General features: G+C 40.0%; 1 protein-coding gene and 1 pseudogene across 1 annotated transcript; both read left to right on the top strand.

The window, feature by feature from the left end:
- The first annotated feature begins 8 nt into the window (after positions 1-8).
- Positions 9-5,643, top strand: LOC148049162 (uncharacterized; annotated as a pseudogene).
- On the top strand, positions 5,538-6,975 carry LOC148049161 (uncharacterized). Its single transcript, XM_087703855.1, has one exon. The coding sequence runs from the start codon at positions 5,849-5,851 to the stop codon at positions 6,503-6,505; it is 657 nt and encodes a 218-aa protein (XP_087559981.1). The 5' UTR covers positions 5,538-5,848; the 3' UTR covers positions 6,506-6,975.
- The last annotated feature ends 5,763 nt before the right edge of the window (positions 6,976-12,738 follow it).

Raw genomic sequence — 12,738 nt, 5'->3', positions numbered from 1 at the left:
TTGTCCTTATGTGTACCACTATTAACCTTTCTCCTGATCCAGATATTGCCCTGGATATAATCTGGTCCTCTTCAGTCAGAGACAAAGTCAAGGGACTCCCCTCCCTCACATGGTAGGATCAGGGGTGAAATTCAGCAGGTTCTGACAGGTTCTGGAGAATGGGTAGCGGAAATTTTCTGTAGTTCGGAGAACCGGCAAATACCACCTCTGGCTGGCCCCATTCCTTCCTTCTTTGGAAGCAGCCTGGGATCATTCTGCTTTCAGCACTGGAAGAGTCCAGCTCTTTCAGACCAGACTCTCCCTCATATTCTGCTCAGAACTTGATTCAGCCTGAGCATTAGCTGATCAACAAGGAAGGACGGGGAGTTTAAAGTCAAGCAGCAACCACTCTCCCCAAGCCTATCAATTGATCTTTTCGCTGCTTTTCAGAGCAGGGCTAGCATAATTGGAGAACAGTGCTAAACCTGTGTCCATTCTCATTAGTCAACTTACATACACTATATTGCCAAAAGTATTTTCACCCATCCAAATAATCAGAATCAGATGTTCCAATCACTTCCATGGCCACAGGTGTAAAAAATCAAGTACCTAGGCATGCAGACTGTTTTTACAAACATTTGTGAAAGAATGGGTCACTCTCAGGAGCTCAGTGAATTCCAGCGTGGAACTGTGATAGGATGCCACCTGTGCAACAAATCCAGTCGTGAAATTACCTCGCTCCTAAATATTCCACAGTCAACTGTCAGCTGTATTATAAGAATGTGGAAGTGTTTGGGAACAGCAACTCAGCCACAAAGTGGTAAATCTGTCCAACAACAGTGTGTGACCTCACAAATGCGCTTCTGGAAGAATGATCAAAAATTCCCATAAACACACTCCTGAACCTTGTGGACAGCCTTCCCAGAAGAGTTGAAGTTGTTATAGCTGCAAAGAGTAGACTGACGTCATATGGATTAGGAATGAGATGTCACAGTAAATTCATATGCGAGTAAAGGCAAGTGAGCGAATACTTTTGGCAATATAGTGTATCAATTGTCCTTTCTTTCCCAGCCTAATCCTATATTCAGAAGAATGGTGGTGAAAGGATGTAAACTTGGCTCTGGGAATGAGGAAAGGCTGAATGAACTATTAAAGGAGGAGAAGGAGAGAGGTGGTTCATAAAATGAGCCAAGGTGGCGCAGTGGTTAAATGCAGCACTGCAGGCTACTGCTAGATCAGCAGGTCAGCGGTTCAAATCTCACCGGCTCAGGGTTGACTCAGCCTTACATCCTTCCGAGGTGGGTAAAATGAGGACCCAGATTGTTGGGGGCAATATGCTGACTCTCTGTAAACCGCTTAGATAGGCCTGAAAGGCCTATGAAGCGGTATATAAGTCTACTGCTATTGCTAATTGCTAATAAAATATTACTTAGTCCTGGGAATGTAAGACACAGCAGAGACAAACTGACATATTTCAAGATTATTAATATATCCTACAACAACAAGCAGCATTTGGGAATGGAATGGAATGGAATTCTTTATTGGCCAAGTGAGATTGGACACACAAGGAATTTGTCTCCCCTGCATAAACATTCAGTTTTCATTCAAGCAACAAGTGATAAATCATGATCATAATTATTATAAAAAAACATCATAAATCATAACACAATCCTTAGTGATAAAAATGTTACTATAGAACTTATTCAAGAGTGTGTCCAAATCTTCAGCTAAGAGAAAGGTAGGTGGAAATCCATTCTACAACTGTTTTTCAATGTGGCATTGTGTATAAAGTAGAGTAATGTCTCCTTCCATAAGAAATTACTAAGCTAAGAACCATTTAAGTGTAGAAAGAAACTTTATGGCTAGAAGTTGATGATGATGATATCCATTCAGTCATGTCTGACTTTATAGTTAGAAGCTAGGAGTGTGTAATAGTAATATGCCTTGCCAAAGATGGCACCATGTGAGCACGGACCATTTTAAATGTTGAGGACTAAAGGATTCAGAGAAAATTGGACATGCATTTCATAAATTTATGGCAGTAAAAAAATTAATTTAAACATATTCTCACCACATCCATTTTTGGTGAAGCATGGGATATGTTTCTCCTTTAGCACATTTTACTATATGGAATGCATTGCCTTTTGCTGAAGTATCATTGAAGCAAAGACTGTTGTGTTTAATTTTATTTAATTTAGCTGCTTATCTGAGTTTAATGATGAAATAAGACAAATAGGGAAATGTTTGTGATGCCATTTCCACATTACCTATATACTTAATGATCTCTTTTCCTTTTCCTTTACATTGTATTCTCTACTCTCTGGGTTTCAGATCTTTGTTTTGTGCAACGATGCTGGGTTTTGATACTGTCTCCCCATCTCCCCCCCCCACCCGAATTTTCTGCAGCTTCCTTTTAATAGGTAATTTTTTAGGGAACTCTTGCTAATAACTCTTTTTCTAACTGCATCTCCTTCTTCTTTTGGTTCTTTTAATTCCATTTGTCCCAGTATCAGGCTAAACTAAAACCCTTAAGTACTTCCTAGGAGATTGAAGTAATCTTATATGTAAATAAGTCTCAGTAAATTCAAATTCAGTACTTATTGGTGTAATGTTTAAGACATCACACTAAAAACAGGGAGACCGTGACTTTTAATCCTGCCTTAAGCCCTTACTCCTGAACAGATATAAACTTTAGTTGCTTGGAATCAGATTCTCCAGTTTAAGTATTTAATCCCAGCTACCTGAATACAGAACTATAACTAGAATAACGTCCTAAATAGAATGTAGTTTGACATATCCAGCTTGCATGGAAGAACCTCAAACTATAGTTTAAAAAGAAGTAAAAGCACTGCTATTCCTTCCCAAGGTTTTAAGACTTCAGAGCAAAACTGTGTCAACAAATCTATCCATGTCTGAATGTATATTTATCCATGCTGAATCATAATAATTAGCAAATAACAAATTGTAATACTGAAATCACATTTACTAGCAAATAACATTGCTGTTATAATGCACATAAAACACCAAAAGATGTTGATAGAAGTCATGTCAGATATCTATGGGAAAGTCAGCTATTGTTCCCTACCAGCTTTAGTTTAGAAATACGCTGCCCTTAAAAATGGAAGCAGAATACCATCAAGTATGAATGCTGGTAGTTTTATTTTCTTCTAATTTCTCTAATAACCTTCTAAAGCCATCTTCATTGGTGTTGGTATAATAACCTGTATTAACAAATTTCATAGTTTAATTGTATGAAGAAGTATAGTAGTCCTTCACTTGGCAGCAGTTCATTTAGTGCAGTGGTGGGATTCAATTTTTTTTTTACTACTGGTGGGCATGGCATAGCTTGGTGGTTGACGCAGGGGAAGAATACTGTAAAATCTCCATTCCCTCTCCACTCAAGAGGAAAGTTACTGCAAAATTCCCATTGCCTCCTGATCAGCTGAGACTTGGGAGGCAGAGAATAGATTGGGGTGGGGCCAGTCAGAGGTGGTATTTACTGGTTTTCCAAACTCCTCAAAATTTCTGCTAACCAGTTCTCTAGAACTAGTCAGAATCTCTAAATACCACCTCTGATTTAGTGACTGTTCAACATTACAATCGCACTGAAAAAAGTGATTTATGACCATTTTCACACTTATGACCATTGCAGAATCCCTGTGGACACATGATCAAAATGCAGAGAATCATCAACTGACTCATATTTGTGATGATTGCAATGTCCCAGGGTCATGTGATCACCTTTTGTGACCTGACAAGCAAAGTCAATGGCGAAGCCAGATTCACTTAACAGCCATGTTACTAACTTAACAACTGCAATGATTTACTTGGGAGGGGCAGATACGGTGGGGGCCAAGGGTCAAATTATGCCCAGGGGACGCAGGTTTGCTGTTTAAGAACAATCACGTGTTCCGACCCTCATTGCCCTTCTCGCACCCCTGGGTGCTTGGGACTACAGGACCCCGGTCTCCGCCTGGTGTCACTTAACGCCAGGTCCGTGGTACATAAGGTGCCCCTCATTTATGATCTCATACAAGACAGGAGAGCAGACCTGGTGAGTATTACGTTGACCTGGTTGGGCCATGTGGGGGGAGTTCCCTTCGTGGAATTATGCCCACCAGGCTTCCGGGTGTTCTACTAGCCGAGAGCCCAGAGCAGGGGCGGGGGGAAGTGGCGGTGGTTATTAGGGAAAGTGTTAGACCTCAGGAGGTCACTATGCCTCAGATAGGTGGGTGTGAATCCCTTTTTGTGAAATGGAGCCTTGGAGTTCAGGTGAGCCTTTTGTCATGTCCCTGTTGCATTTCATCAGCCCTGCCTGAATTGCTGGATGTATTAACCGGGCTGACGATTGATTTCCCCAGGGTTATGGTCCTGGGAGATTTCAATCTACCTTCCATTGGTGAGACATCCGATTCAGCTCAGGAGTTCATGGCTTCCATGATGGCTATGGACCTAACTCAGTTAATTCAAGACTCCACTCATAACAAGGGACACACGCTCGACCTGATTTTTGTCTCCGGACAATGGATGAATGATCTAGTTTTAGGGGATATTGTTATTCAACCCTTGTCATGGTCTGATCATTTCCTACTCAGGCTTGACTTCCATACTGCTACCCCCTGCCGTGGGGAGGCAGAACCGATTAGATGGTTCCACCCCAGGAGCCTGATGGACCCTGAAAGGTTCCTGATGGAGCTTGGGACTTTTCCTGAATCACTTGCTCACAACTCGACTGAGACCCTAGTGGAAGCCTAGGATAGAGCGGCCACTGGGGCCTTGGACCATGTTGTACCTTTGTGGCTTCTGACTCGGTGCCGATCCCAGGTAGCTCCTTGGTTTATCGAGGAGCTCCGGGAGATGAAGCACCGGAGAAGACGCCTAGAGAGTGGTTGGAGGGCCAGCCAGTCCTAATCTGATCGAACACTAGTAAGAACTCATATTAAGTCCTACTTAGTGGCAATAAAAGTGGCAAAATGGGAACATTTTTCTGCTCTTATCACATCTGCAGATAACTGCCCAGCCGTCCTGTTTAGGGTGACCTGTTCCTTACTTAATCAAGGAACTAGGGAAGACTCCATGCAGGGCAGGGCTGAGGAATTAGTCCAGTATCTGCAGGACAAAATCGTTCAGATTTGGACAGGCTTGGACTCTGACTGGGTAGATTCGGGTTAGTTGACGGGGATTAATCTTGTGAAGATTATCTGGGATGAGTTTGATCCTGTGACTCCTGAGGGCGTGGACAGGATTATGGGGAGACTTATTGCTGCCACTTATGGGCTGGATCCTTGTCCCTCCTGATTAGTTTTGGCTTCCCAGGAGGTGACAGGAGGCTGGCTCCAGGCGATTACCAACGCTTCATTGAGAGATGGGTTCTTTCCCACCACCTTGAAGGAGGCAGTGGTGAGGCCCCTCCTTAAGAAGCCTTCCCTGGACCCAGCTTCTTTAGCCAACTATCGTCTGGTCTCCAACCTGCACTTTGTAGCAAAGGTTGTTGAGAGTGTGGTAGCACGTCAACTTCCCCAGTACCTGGAAGAAGCTGCCTACCTGGATTCGTTTAATCAGGTTTCAGGCCCAGGTACAGCACGGAGACGGCATTGGTCGCGTTGGTTGATGATCTCTGGTGGGCCCAGGACAGGGGTTGCTCCTCTGTCCTGGTTTTATTAGACCTCTCGGCAGCTTTCAATACCATCGACCATGGTATCCTATTGCAACGACTCAGGGGGTTGGGAGTGGGGCACACCATTTTGTGGTGGTTCTCCTAACTCTTGGATCGATCGTGTTGACTGGAGGGTAGAGATTGACCCTGAGGCGACTCACTTGTGGGGTGCTCCTGGGGTTGGTTCTCTCACTCCTCCTGTTCAACATATATATGAAACCACTGGGTGAGATCATCCATGGTTTTGGGGTACGGTATCATCAATACACTGATGATACCCAACTTTTCATCTCTACCCCAAACCACCCCAATGATGTCCTCGACGTGATGTTCCAGTGCCTGGAAGCTGTGCGGATCTGGGTGGGGATGAACAGGCTCAAGCTTAATCCTTCCAAGATTGAGTGGCTGTGGTTCCTGTCAGCCCGATTTGTGCATCATGTACCATCTTTGATGATAGGGGAAGAAATTTTAGCCTCCTCAGAGAGTGGCCACAATCTGGGAGTCCTCCTGGATACACGGCTTAGTTTAGAAGAACATCTTATGGCCGTGACCAGGGGGGCCTTCTACCAGGTCTGCCTGGTATGCCAGTTGCGCCCCTTCCTGGATCGGGATGCCCTGTGCACAGTCACTAACGCCCTCGTCTTTTCTCGCCTGGACTACTGTAATGCTCTCTATATAGGGCTACCCTTGAAGAGCACCCGGAGGCTCCAGCTGGTCAAGAACGCGTGGGTTGTCATGGGGGTACCTTGGTGCTCCCATGTTACACCCCTTTTAGGTGGCCTGCACTGGTTGCCGGTTGTTTTCCGGGTGCAATTCAAGGTGTTAATTATGATCTTTAAAGTGCTCCATGGCTTAGGCCCAGGGTACTAGACCACCTACTACCACCGGTAGCCTTCCACCGTCCAATACGATCCCACAGGGTTGGTCTCCTCAGGGTGCCGTTGGCCAGGCAGTGTCGGCTAGCGACCCCCAGGAGGAGAGGCTTCTCTGTGGAATGAGCTGCCCCCGGACCTTCGCATACTCCCCGACCTCCAGTCCTTCTGGCGCGCCCTAAAAAGTTGGCTTTTTCAGCAAACCGGCCTGGCCTGAACACAATAAATTAAATTATTAGTTTTAATTGTTAATTTTAATTTAATCCTAAATTTGATTTAAATTGTCAATTGAAGGTTATTGGATTTCCTATTTAATCTTTTTTACCTTTTGTTATATGTGTTTTTATGTTGTATGCCACCCTGAGTCCTTTGGGAGAAGGGCAGCATATAAGTCCAATAAAACCAAAGGAAACCAAACTTCACAACTGTAACAAGAAAGGTTGTAAAATGGGACAAAACTCACTTAACAAATGTCTCTCTTAACAACATAAATTTTGGGCTCAATTGTGGTTGTAAGTTGAGGACTAACTATAATTTCTTTTGTTTTTGCTGTATCTTTTACCAGTCCATTTTATTAGACCCACTTACATAGATTTACCCACTCAAGCATTTTGTAACAACAGAGCCATTAGTTTGGAATTTGAGCAACTCAGTTGCATTCACATCTCACTGAATATAATCAACATTATTATTAAGTTTAATGAATTATTCAAGTTGGACAGAAGAGGACACATGTTTTGTTACATTGCCTTGCATCCATCATTTTATTTTTTTAACGAATCTCTAAACATTACATCGGAGGTAAATATGTTTTAATCATGTACTTAAATGAGATATAGACATTGTTTAATAGTTTCTCCATAGTTTCATAGTGTCAGTTACATCTATATTACATACAAATTTCTCTGTAGCTTTCAATCATTATGTGAAATCATTCATATAATTTCTTTATAATGTTATATACATTTTCCATCATTTGTTAGTAGCACAACATGTTCTTTTAATAATACTAATTTAAATTGAGATAATGACTTGCCTAAAGGCAGACAGAGTCTTGGCTAGAAGTTAACATGAAGATTGATTTTCCAAAGAAAACAGAACTGAGTTATGTATAATAATAGTCTACAGAAGCCTTTTCACAAAAAAGAAATGTCATATAACCCAAGTCTTTGATTCGTTAATTATTTATTTTCCTGCATAATACTATAATAACCAAGAATCATTTTGCTGTATGGTTAAGGTAACAGGCTAGAGACCTAGTCACACCTTAGGTCAAAAGCCAGTGATGGCTTTGGTCCAGTCACTCTGATCGCTAGCGTGACTAGAGGAAGAAGACAGTGGCAAATCAATTTTGCCAAGGGAATTGCAGGGACTTGTCCCATAAGTCTATGAGAATCAGACACTATTGAATGGGGGGGGGGCTATAACAACACTGCAATCATATACCTGCTGTTTAAATCTATTTGTTGGATTTTTGAACCCACTCTAATGACAAAACTCTGGATTTCCAATTTAGTTTAAATTGATATTTGTATGACTATATATCTTGACATATATCATTTTGCTCTGTTCCTGAGTTTTTTTAACCAACTCCAGCAAGGATTACTAGGTTACATTTTATTTTTCATTTTTATTATAGTGAATGAAATATAATAAAAAATATAGTGAAATGTAGCAAATAAAAATGAACAGTCATAAATATAAAACAATGATTAAAATGAATAAAAACATCATTTCCCTTCTTTTTATTCCTAAAATGACATGTTGTTTCTAAAATTGAACTAATTCATACTTTTTTGTTTTAACTCTTTATTCTCAGCAATTATTTTTCCTATTTAATGTAATTTTATTCACCTTACAATTAAAACATAAAAACTAATGAAAACAAAAAAAGATAATATAAAATAAATGCAAAAAAGAAAAATAGAAAAGAAAGAAAAAATAAGAATACAGTAAAGAAAAAGAAAAGAAATATATAAAGAAATATCTTTCTCCTTCATCACTACAATATAAATAGTTTTACTAACTTATCACCTATTAAAATTCAACAAATCATCTCTTTCCTCACTATTCCATCACTTGTCTGTAAACAAATCCTTAAAAACACATCCTTTAATCTTGGTCAGCATAAGTCCTTATCAGAGATAATAACTGATCTAGTTTAGTCTTGATCAAATAAACCCATTTTAATTTCTTACTTTTAACAATCTTTAGTCTTTAATGCCTTTTAATAATGTCCCAGCACTTTATCTTTATTTTTATTTTGTCCCTTCTCACAAAGTTCTTCAAACTCTTTTGTAAAGCAAATATAGAAAAGTTATCCAGATCAACCTTTTTGTTTGTTATGTGTATATCCATTTTAATTATTAAGACATCAGACAGTTTCATTTATATCCAGTGTAGCATCTTTTTCCATACCATTCTCATAGTCTGTCATTTTAAAATCCACTTTCAGATTTATATTCTTTCAGTATAACTTCATCTTCCAAGCACAGTAGCTTGATCTTTTAAGCACAGTATATCTATAATGGCATACACTCTTAAAATTAACTTTTGGTCCATTTTTCACAGATATCCTTATTTCCTATGTTAAACTATTTTGCTTCATTCTGTATTAGCAGAATTAATAGGCAGTAGTATTTTATTTTAAATTATAGAATTGGAGAAATATAATGTGGCCATTTCTCTTTACCTTGCTACACTTTCCTCCCCAAAACATATTTATACAGATTTTTATACATTTCTTCTACATAGATAAAATTTAACTCAATAGGATCAGAAGAACAAAGGGGAGAAAATCCTAGAAAGTATAACAGAGAAAATATTGTGGTGAGATTCAGCAGCCAAGACATTGGACTATTAACACCAATCAAGGACAAGTTTAGATGCAATGATTCTTAATATTTATTGAGAGAAAGATCCTTCATAAAAGTCTTGAGGATTGGAAACAGGAAGAATTTTAAACAATATATTATATCCAACATATAATGTCAGAGTGCCAAAATAGAGCTTATAATAGAGACTTTGCTGTTTTCCTGGCTGTGAAAAATATAGCAAAATTATATCTTTAATTTAGACCAGGGATGTCAAACTGGAGGCCCATGGGCAGGATGCATCTCATATAGGCCACGCCCACCCCAGCTCCGTGAAGGGGGGGAGACATATGAAACATCACGTGACGACAATGTGACACTGCGAGTTTTACACCGTGATCTATACGGAAACATCATATTTTAGATTTTATACTTAATATTTTTATATCTTGAGTTTTTATTGAAATGTGATTTGAATGTGCCATATGATAAATAATAAATAGTCATATGATAAATAAACAAATAAAATAAATAAATAATAAAAAATATGGTCAGATAAACCTTAGTTGAGCTCTCTCTCAGACTTAATCTCTTCATTGATTAGGGAAAGATCGAGTCACACAGAGGATGTAGGGAGATTCAAGAGTAGAAGACTAGAAGAACAAGAAGGTATATGGTATTACTTCATTGGTAAATTACACAAATAACATTTCCTATCACTTCTTATCCTTAGCAGCCATTCCACTCTTTGCATATTGCTATATTTCTGACATGTATTTTTAATTATATAATAATATTTAATATGTTTTGAGCATGACAGAGCTTCTAGTGAGCCTTGATTCCTCTCAACTGCCTAAAGCAGGACTGTCAAACTCAAGGCCTGAGGCTGTATCCGACCCACGGGGTGCTTAGATCTGGCTCACAGGGCCGCCCTGGAAACAATGGACTGGCCCACAGTGCCTCTGCCAGTGAAAATGGAGTTTGGTAGGGCTGCTTGCAGCCCTCCCTAGCTCCATTTTCACTGGCAGAGGGTTGCAGGAGGCTGTTGCAGCAGAAAACGGAGCTCGAGAGCCCATTTTTGTTGGCAGAGTGCTCATGCCTCCATAGGTTTCCCCGACAGACCATATTTCTCAGACTATAAGCTGCACCAGTGTATAAGACACACCAAGATTTTGAAGAGGTAAGTAAGATGAAAAGTTTTTTCCTTCCCTCAGCCCCCAGCAGCACTCAGCAGAGCAAAAAGCGGGCAGAAAACAGGCCATTTTTTGCAAAAATGGAGGCGTTTTTGCCTTACCCCCAGCCATGCTGAAGCCTGCAGAGAGCTGCTGAGGGAAGGCAAAAACATCCTCCATTTTTCCGAAAAACAGCCTGTTTTTCACCCATTTTTCATAAAAATGGAATGCAGAAGCGGGGCTTTGGGAGATCAAAAATGGCTGTTTTCGGTGTATAAGATGCACTAGCATTTTTCCACGCTCTTTTTTGGGGGGGGAAGGTGCCTCTTATACTCTGAAAAATACAGTAAGTGATGTCAAGCTGGCCACACTCACTCTGGCCATGACCCCCAACACCCCCCCAAGGTCAAACACAACCCTCATGCAGCCCTCAATGAAATTGAGTTTGACATCCCTGGCCTAGAGTATCCCTGAAGTTTTCTTGGCAAGTTTTTTCAGAAATGGTCTGCCATTGCCTCCTTCCTAGGACTGACAGAGAGTGACTGACCCAAGTCAGTAATCTGGGCTTGTGTCTAGGGCTGGACTAGAACCCACAGTCTTCCAGTTTCTAGCCTGGTGTTTTAATCACTGCACCAAATTAGCTTTTAAAAGAATATCTCCCTATGGACATTTCCACATTTTAAACCCACATACTTTGGAGAACCATTAAAAGTAAGAGAATAAAATTGAATTTACTTCTTACTTCCCCAATGTGAAGGATGCCGCATATATTTATATAATAATGAAAGTAGCACCTGTTATTGTGTGGATGACCAACCCAGACGCTGATTCCTTTCTGTGGAATGGGAAAACAATATTCTGTGCTGCAGAAAGTTACAGGAGCAGTATTAGGCCTGGCGTGTCAAGCAGAAATAAGCACAGTAAATAAGGCATACTGAACCTCATACAATGCACAGCTGAGGCTCATCAAACAATATTTGCAGAGGTTGCTTTCTTGGCTTCCATGCCTTTTGGCTAGTCTCTCAGACCTGCAAAGGTCAGCTTGCAAGTCTTGGATTCCCATTAAGATTCAGCACCCAAATGTTCTAAGTCTGAGTTATTTCAGTGGGTGTGAACAAAGAGTTATGTGAACTTGCTGAATCTGTCAAAATCAGAGTGGGGTCACTAGCCCCAGTATTGTCCAATGACAGGACTTTTCACACATGGTGCTTTTGGCTCCTTTCTTCACCATCCTCCTGATTTGAAGACAGTTTCCTATCATGATAGTAATGCAGTCAGCCTAAATATTCATGTGCTTTTTAGCAAGGTTTGTGTATTTTAAACATTTACATTTACTGTACCTATTCCATAGTAAACCTTTTTGCCATAGTCATTTTGTGGCTTTCAGAATCTGCCATATTTATAAATGTACAATAAATATTTATAAATAAATATGCAATAAATGTAAAATACATTTTAAAAAAGCTTGACTTAAAGGGTTGGGTTGTGGGATGGAACAGTAAATCATTTTATGAAATGGGGATTTCAATACAGTGGCAGCCAACAGAGTTGTTATGCTGTATCTCCCATAATTATGCAGGTCCTCTGGGATTTCTTCCAGAGAAAATACATGCTGTTACTTAATGGGTAAGTTTTAAGCATGACAAAAGAGTTTGTTCTGGCATAGTGTTGCTACGCATAGCCTCTGGAAAATGACTCTAACTGCTGAACCAACAATTCATTTTCTGTTTTCCCAAAATCCTCTTTCCCCACACCCTTTCTCTCTCTCTATATATATAAAATAACTGTTGAAGCCTAGATAGAATTTATACTGTTGGAACATAAGGTTGCAAGGAAGATGGGTTCGACTACCAGGTAAGAATCAGTGCATTTTCAAATCTGATGCAAGCTATTTGATGTAGTTTTATTGCTGGCAGTGCTGATGTTGATAGTAAAAAAAGTCATAAAATCGGATACAATCACCTGACCACCTGCTTAATGATTGTCATGTCTTATAACATGAATTGCAGGCGCAAATATGGTCATAAGTCGAGGACTACTGTAAAATCTTAAACTGTTGTGAGAGCTACAATTTTACTTTCTAGAAATTCAAATATTAATAACATATTTCTGAGGAATAATATTCTAAATCAGATAGTATATACAATGTTTTCCCCAAAATAAGACCCGGTCTTTTATTTATTTATATTTATTTATTTATGTGTGTGTGTGTGTGTGTGTGTGTGTGTAGGTAGGTAGGTAGGTAG

The sequence above is a fragment of the Thamnophis sirtalis genome, unplaced genomic scaffold, assembly GCF_051295495.1.
Source record: "Thamnophis sirtalis isolate CommonGarterSnake01/CBP01778 unplaced genomic scaffold, rThaSir2_p1.2 scaffold_2, whole genome shotgun sequence".
NCBI classification, from domain to species: domain Eukaryota; kingdom Metazoa; phylum Chordata; class Lepidosauria; order Squamata; family Natricidae; genus Thamnophis; species Thamnophis sirtalis.
This window is presented reverse-complemented; position numbering and strand designations above follow the sequence as displayed.

Coding starts and splice junctions, on each gene's coding strand:
- LOC148049161 (XM_087703855.1), top strand. CDS start 5,849: ATGAAACCACTGGGTGAGATCATCCATGGTTTTGGGGTACGGTATCAT.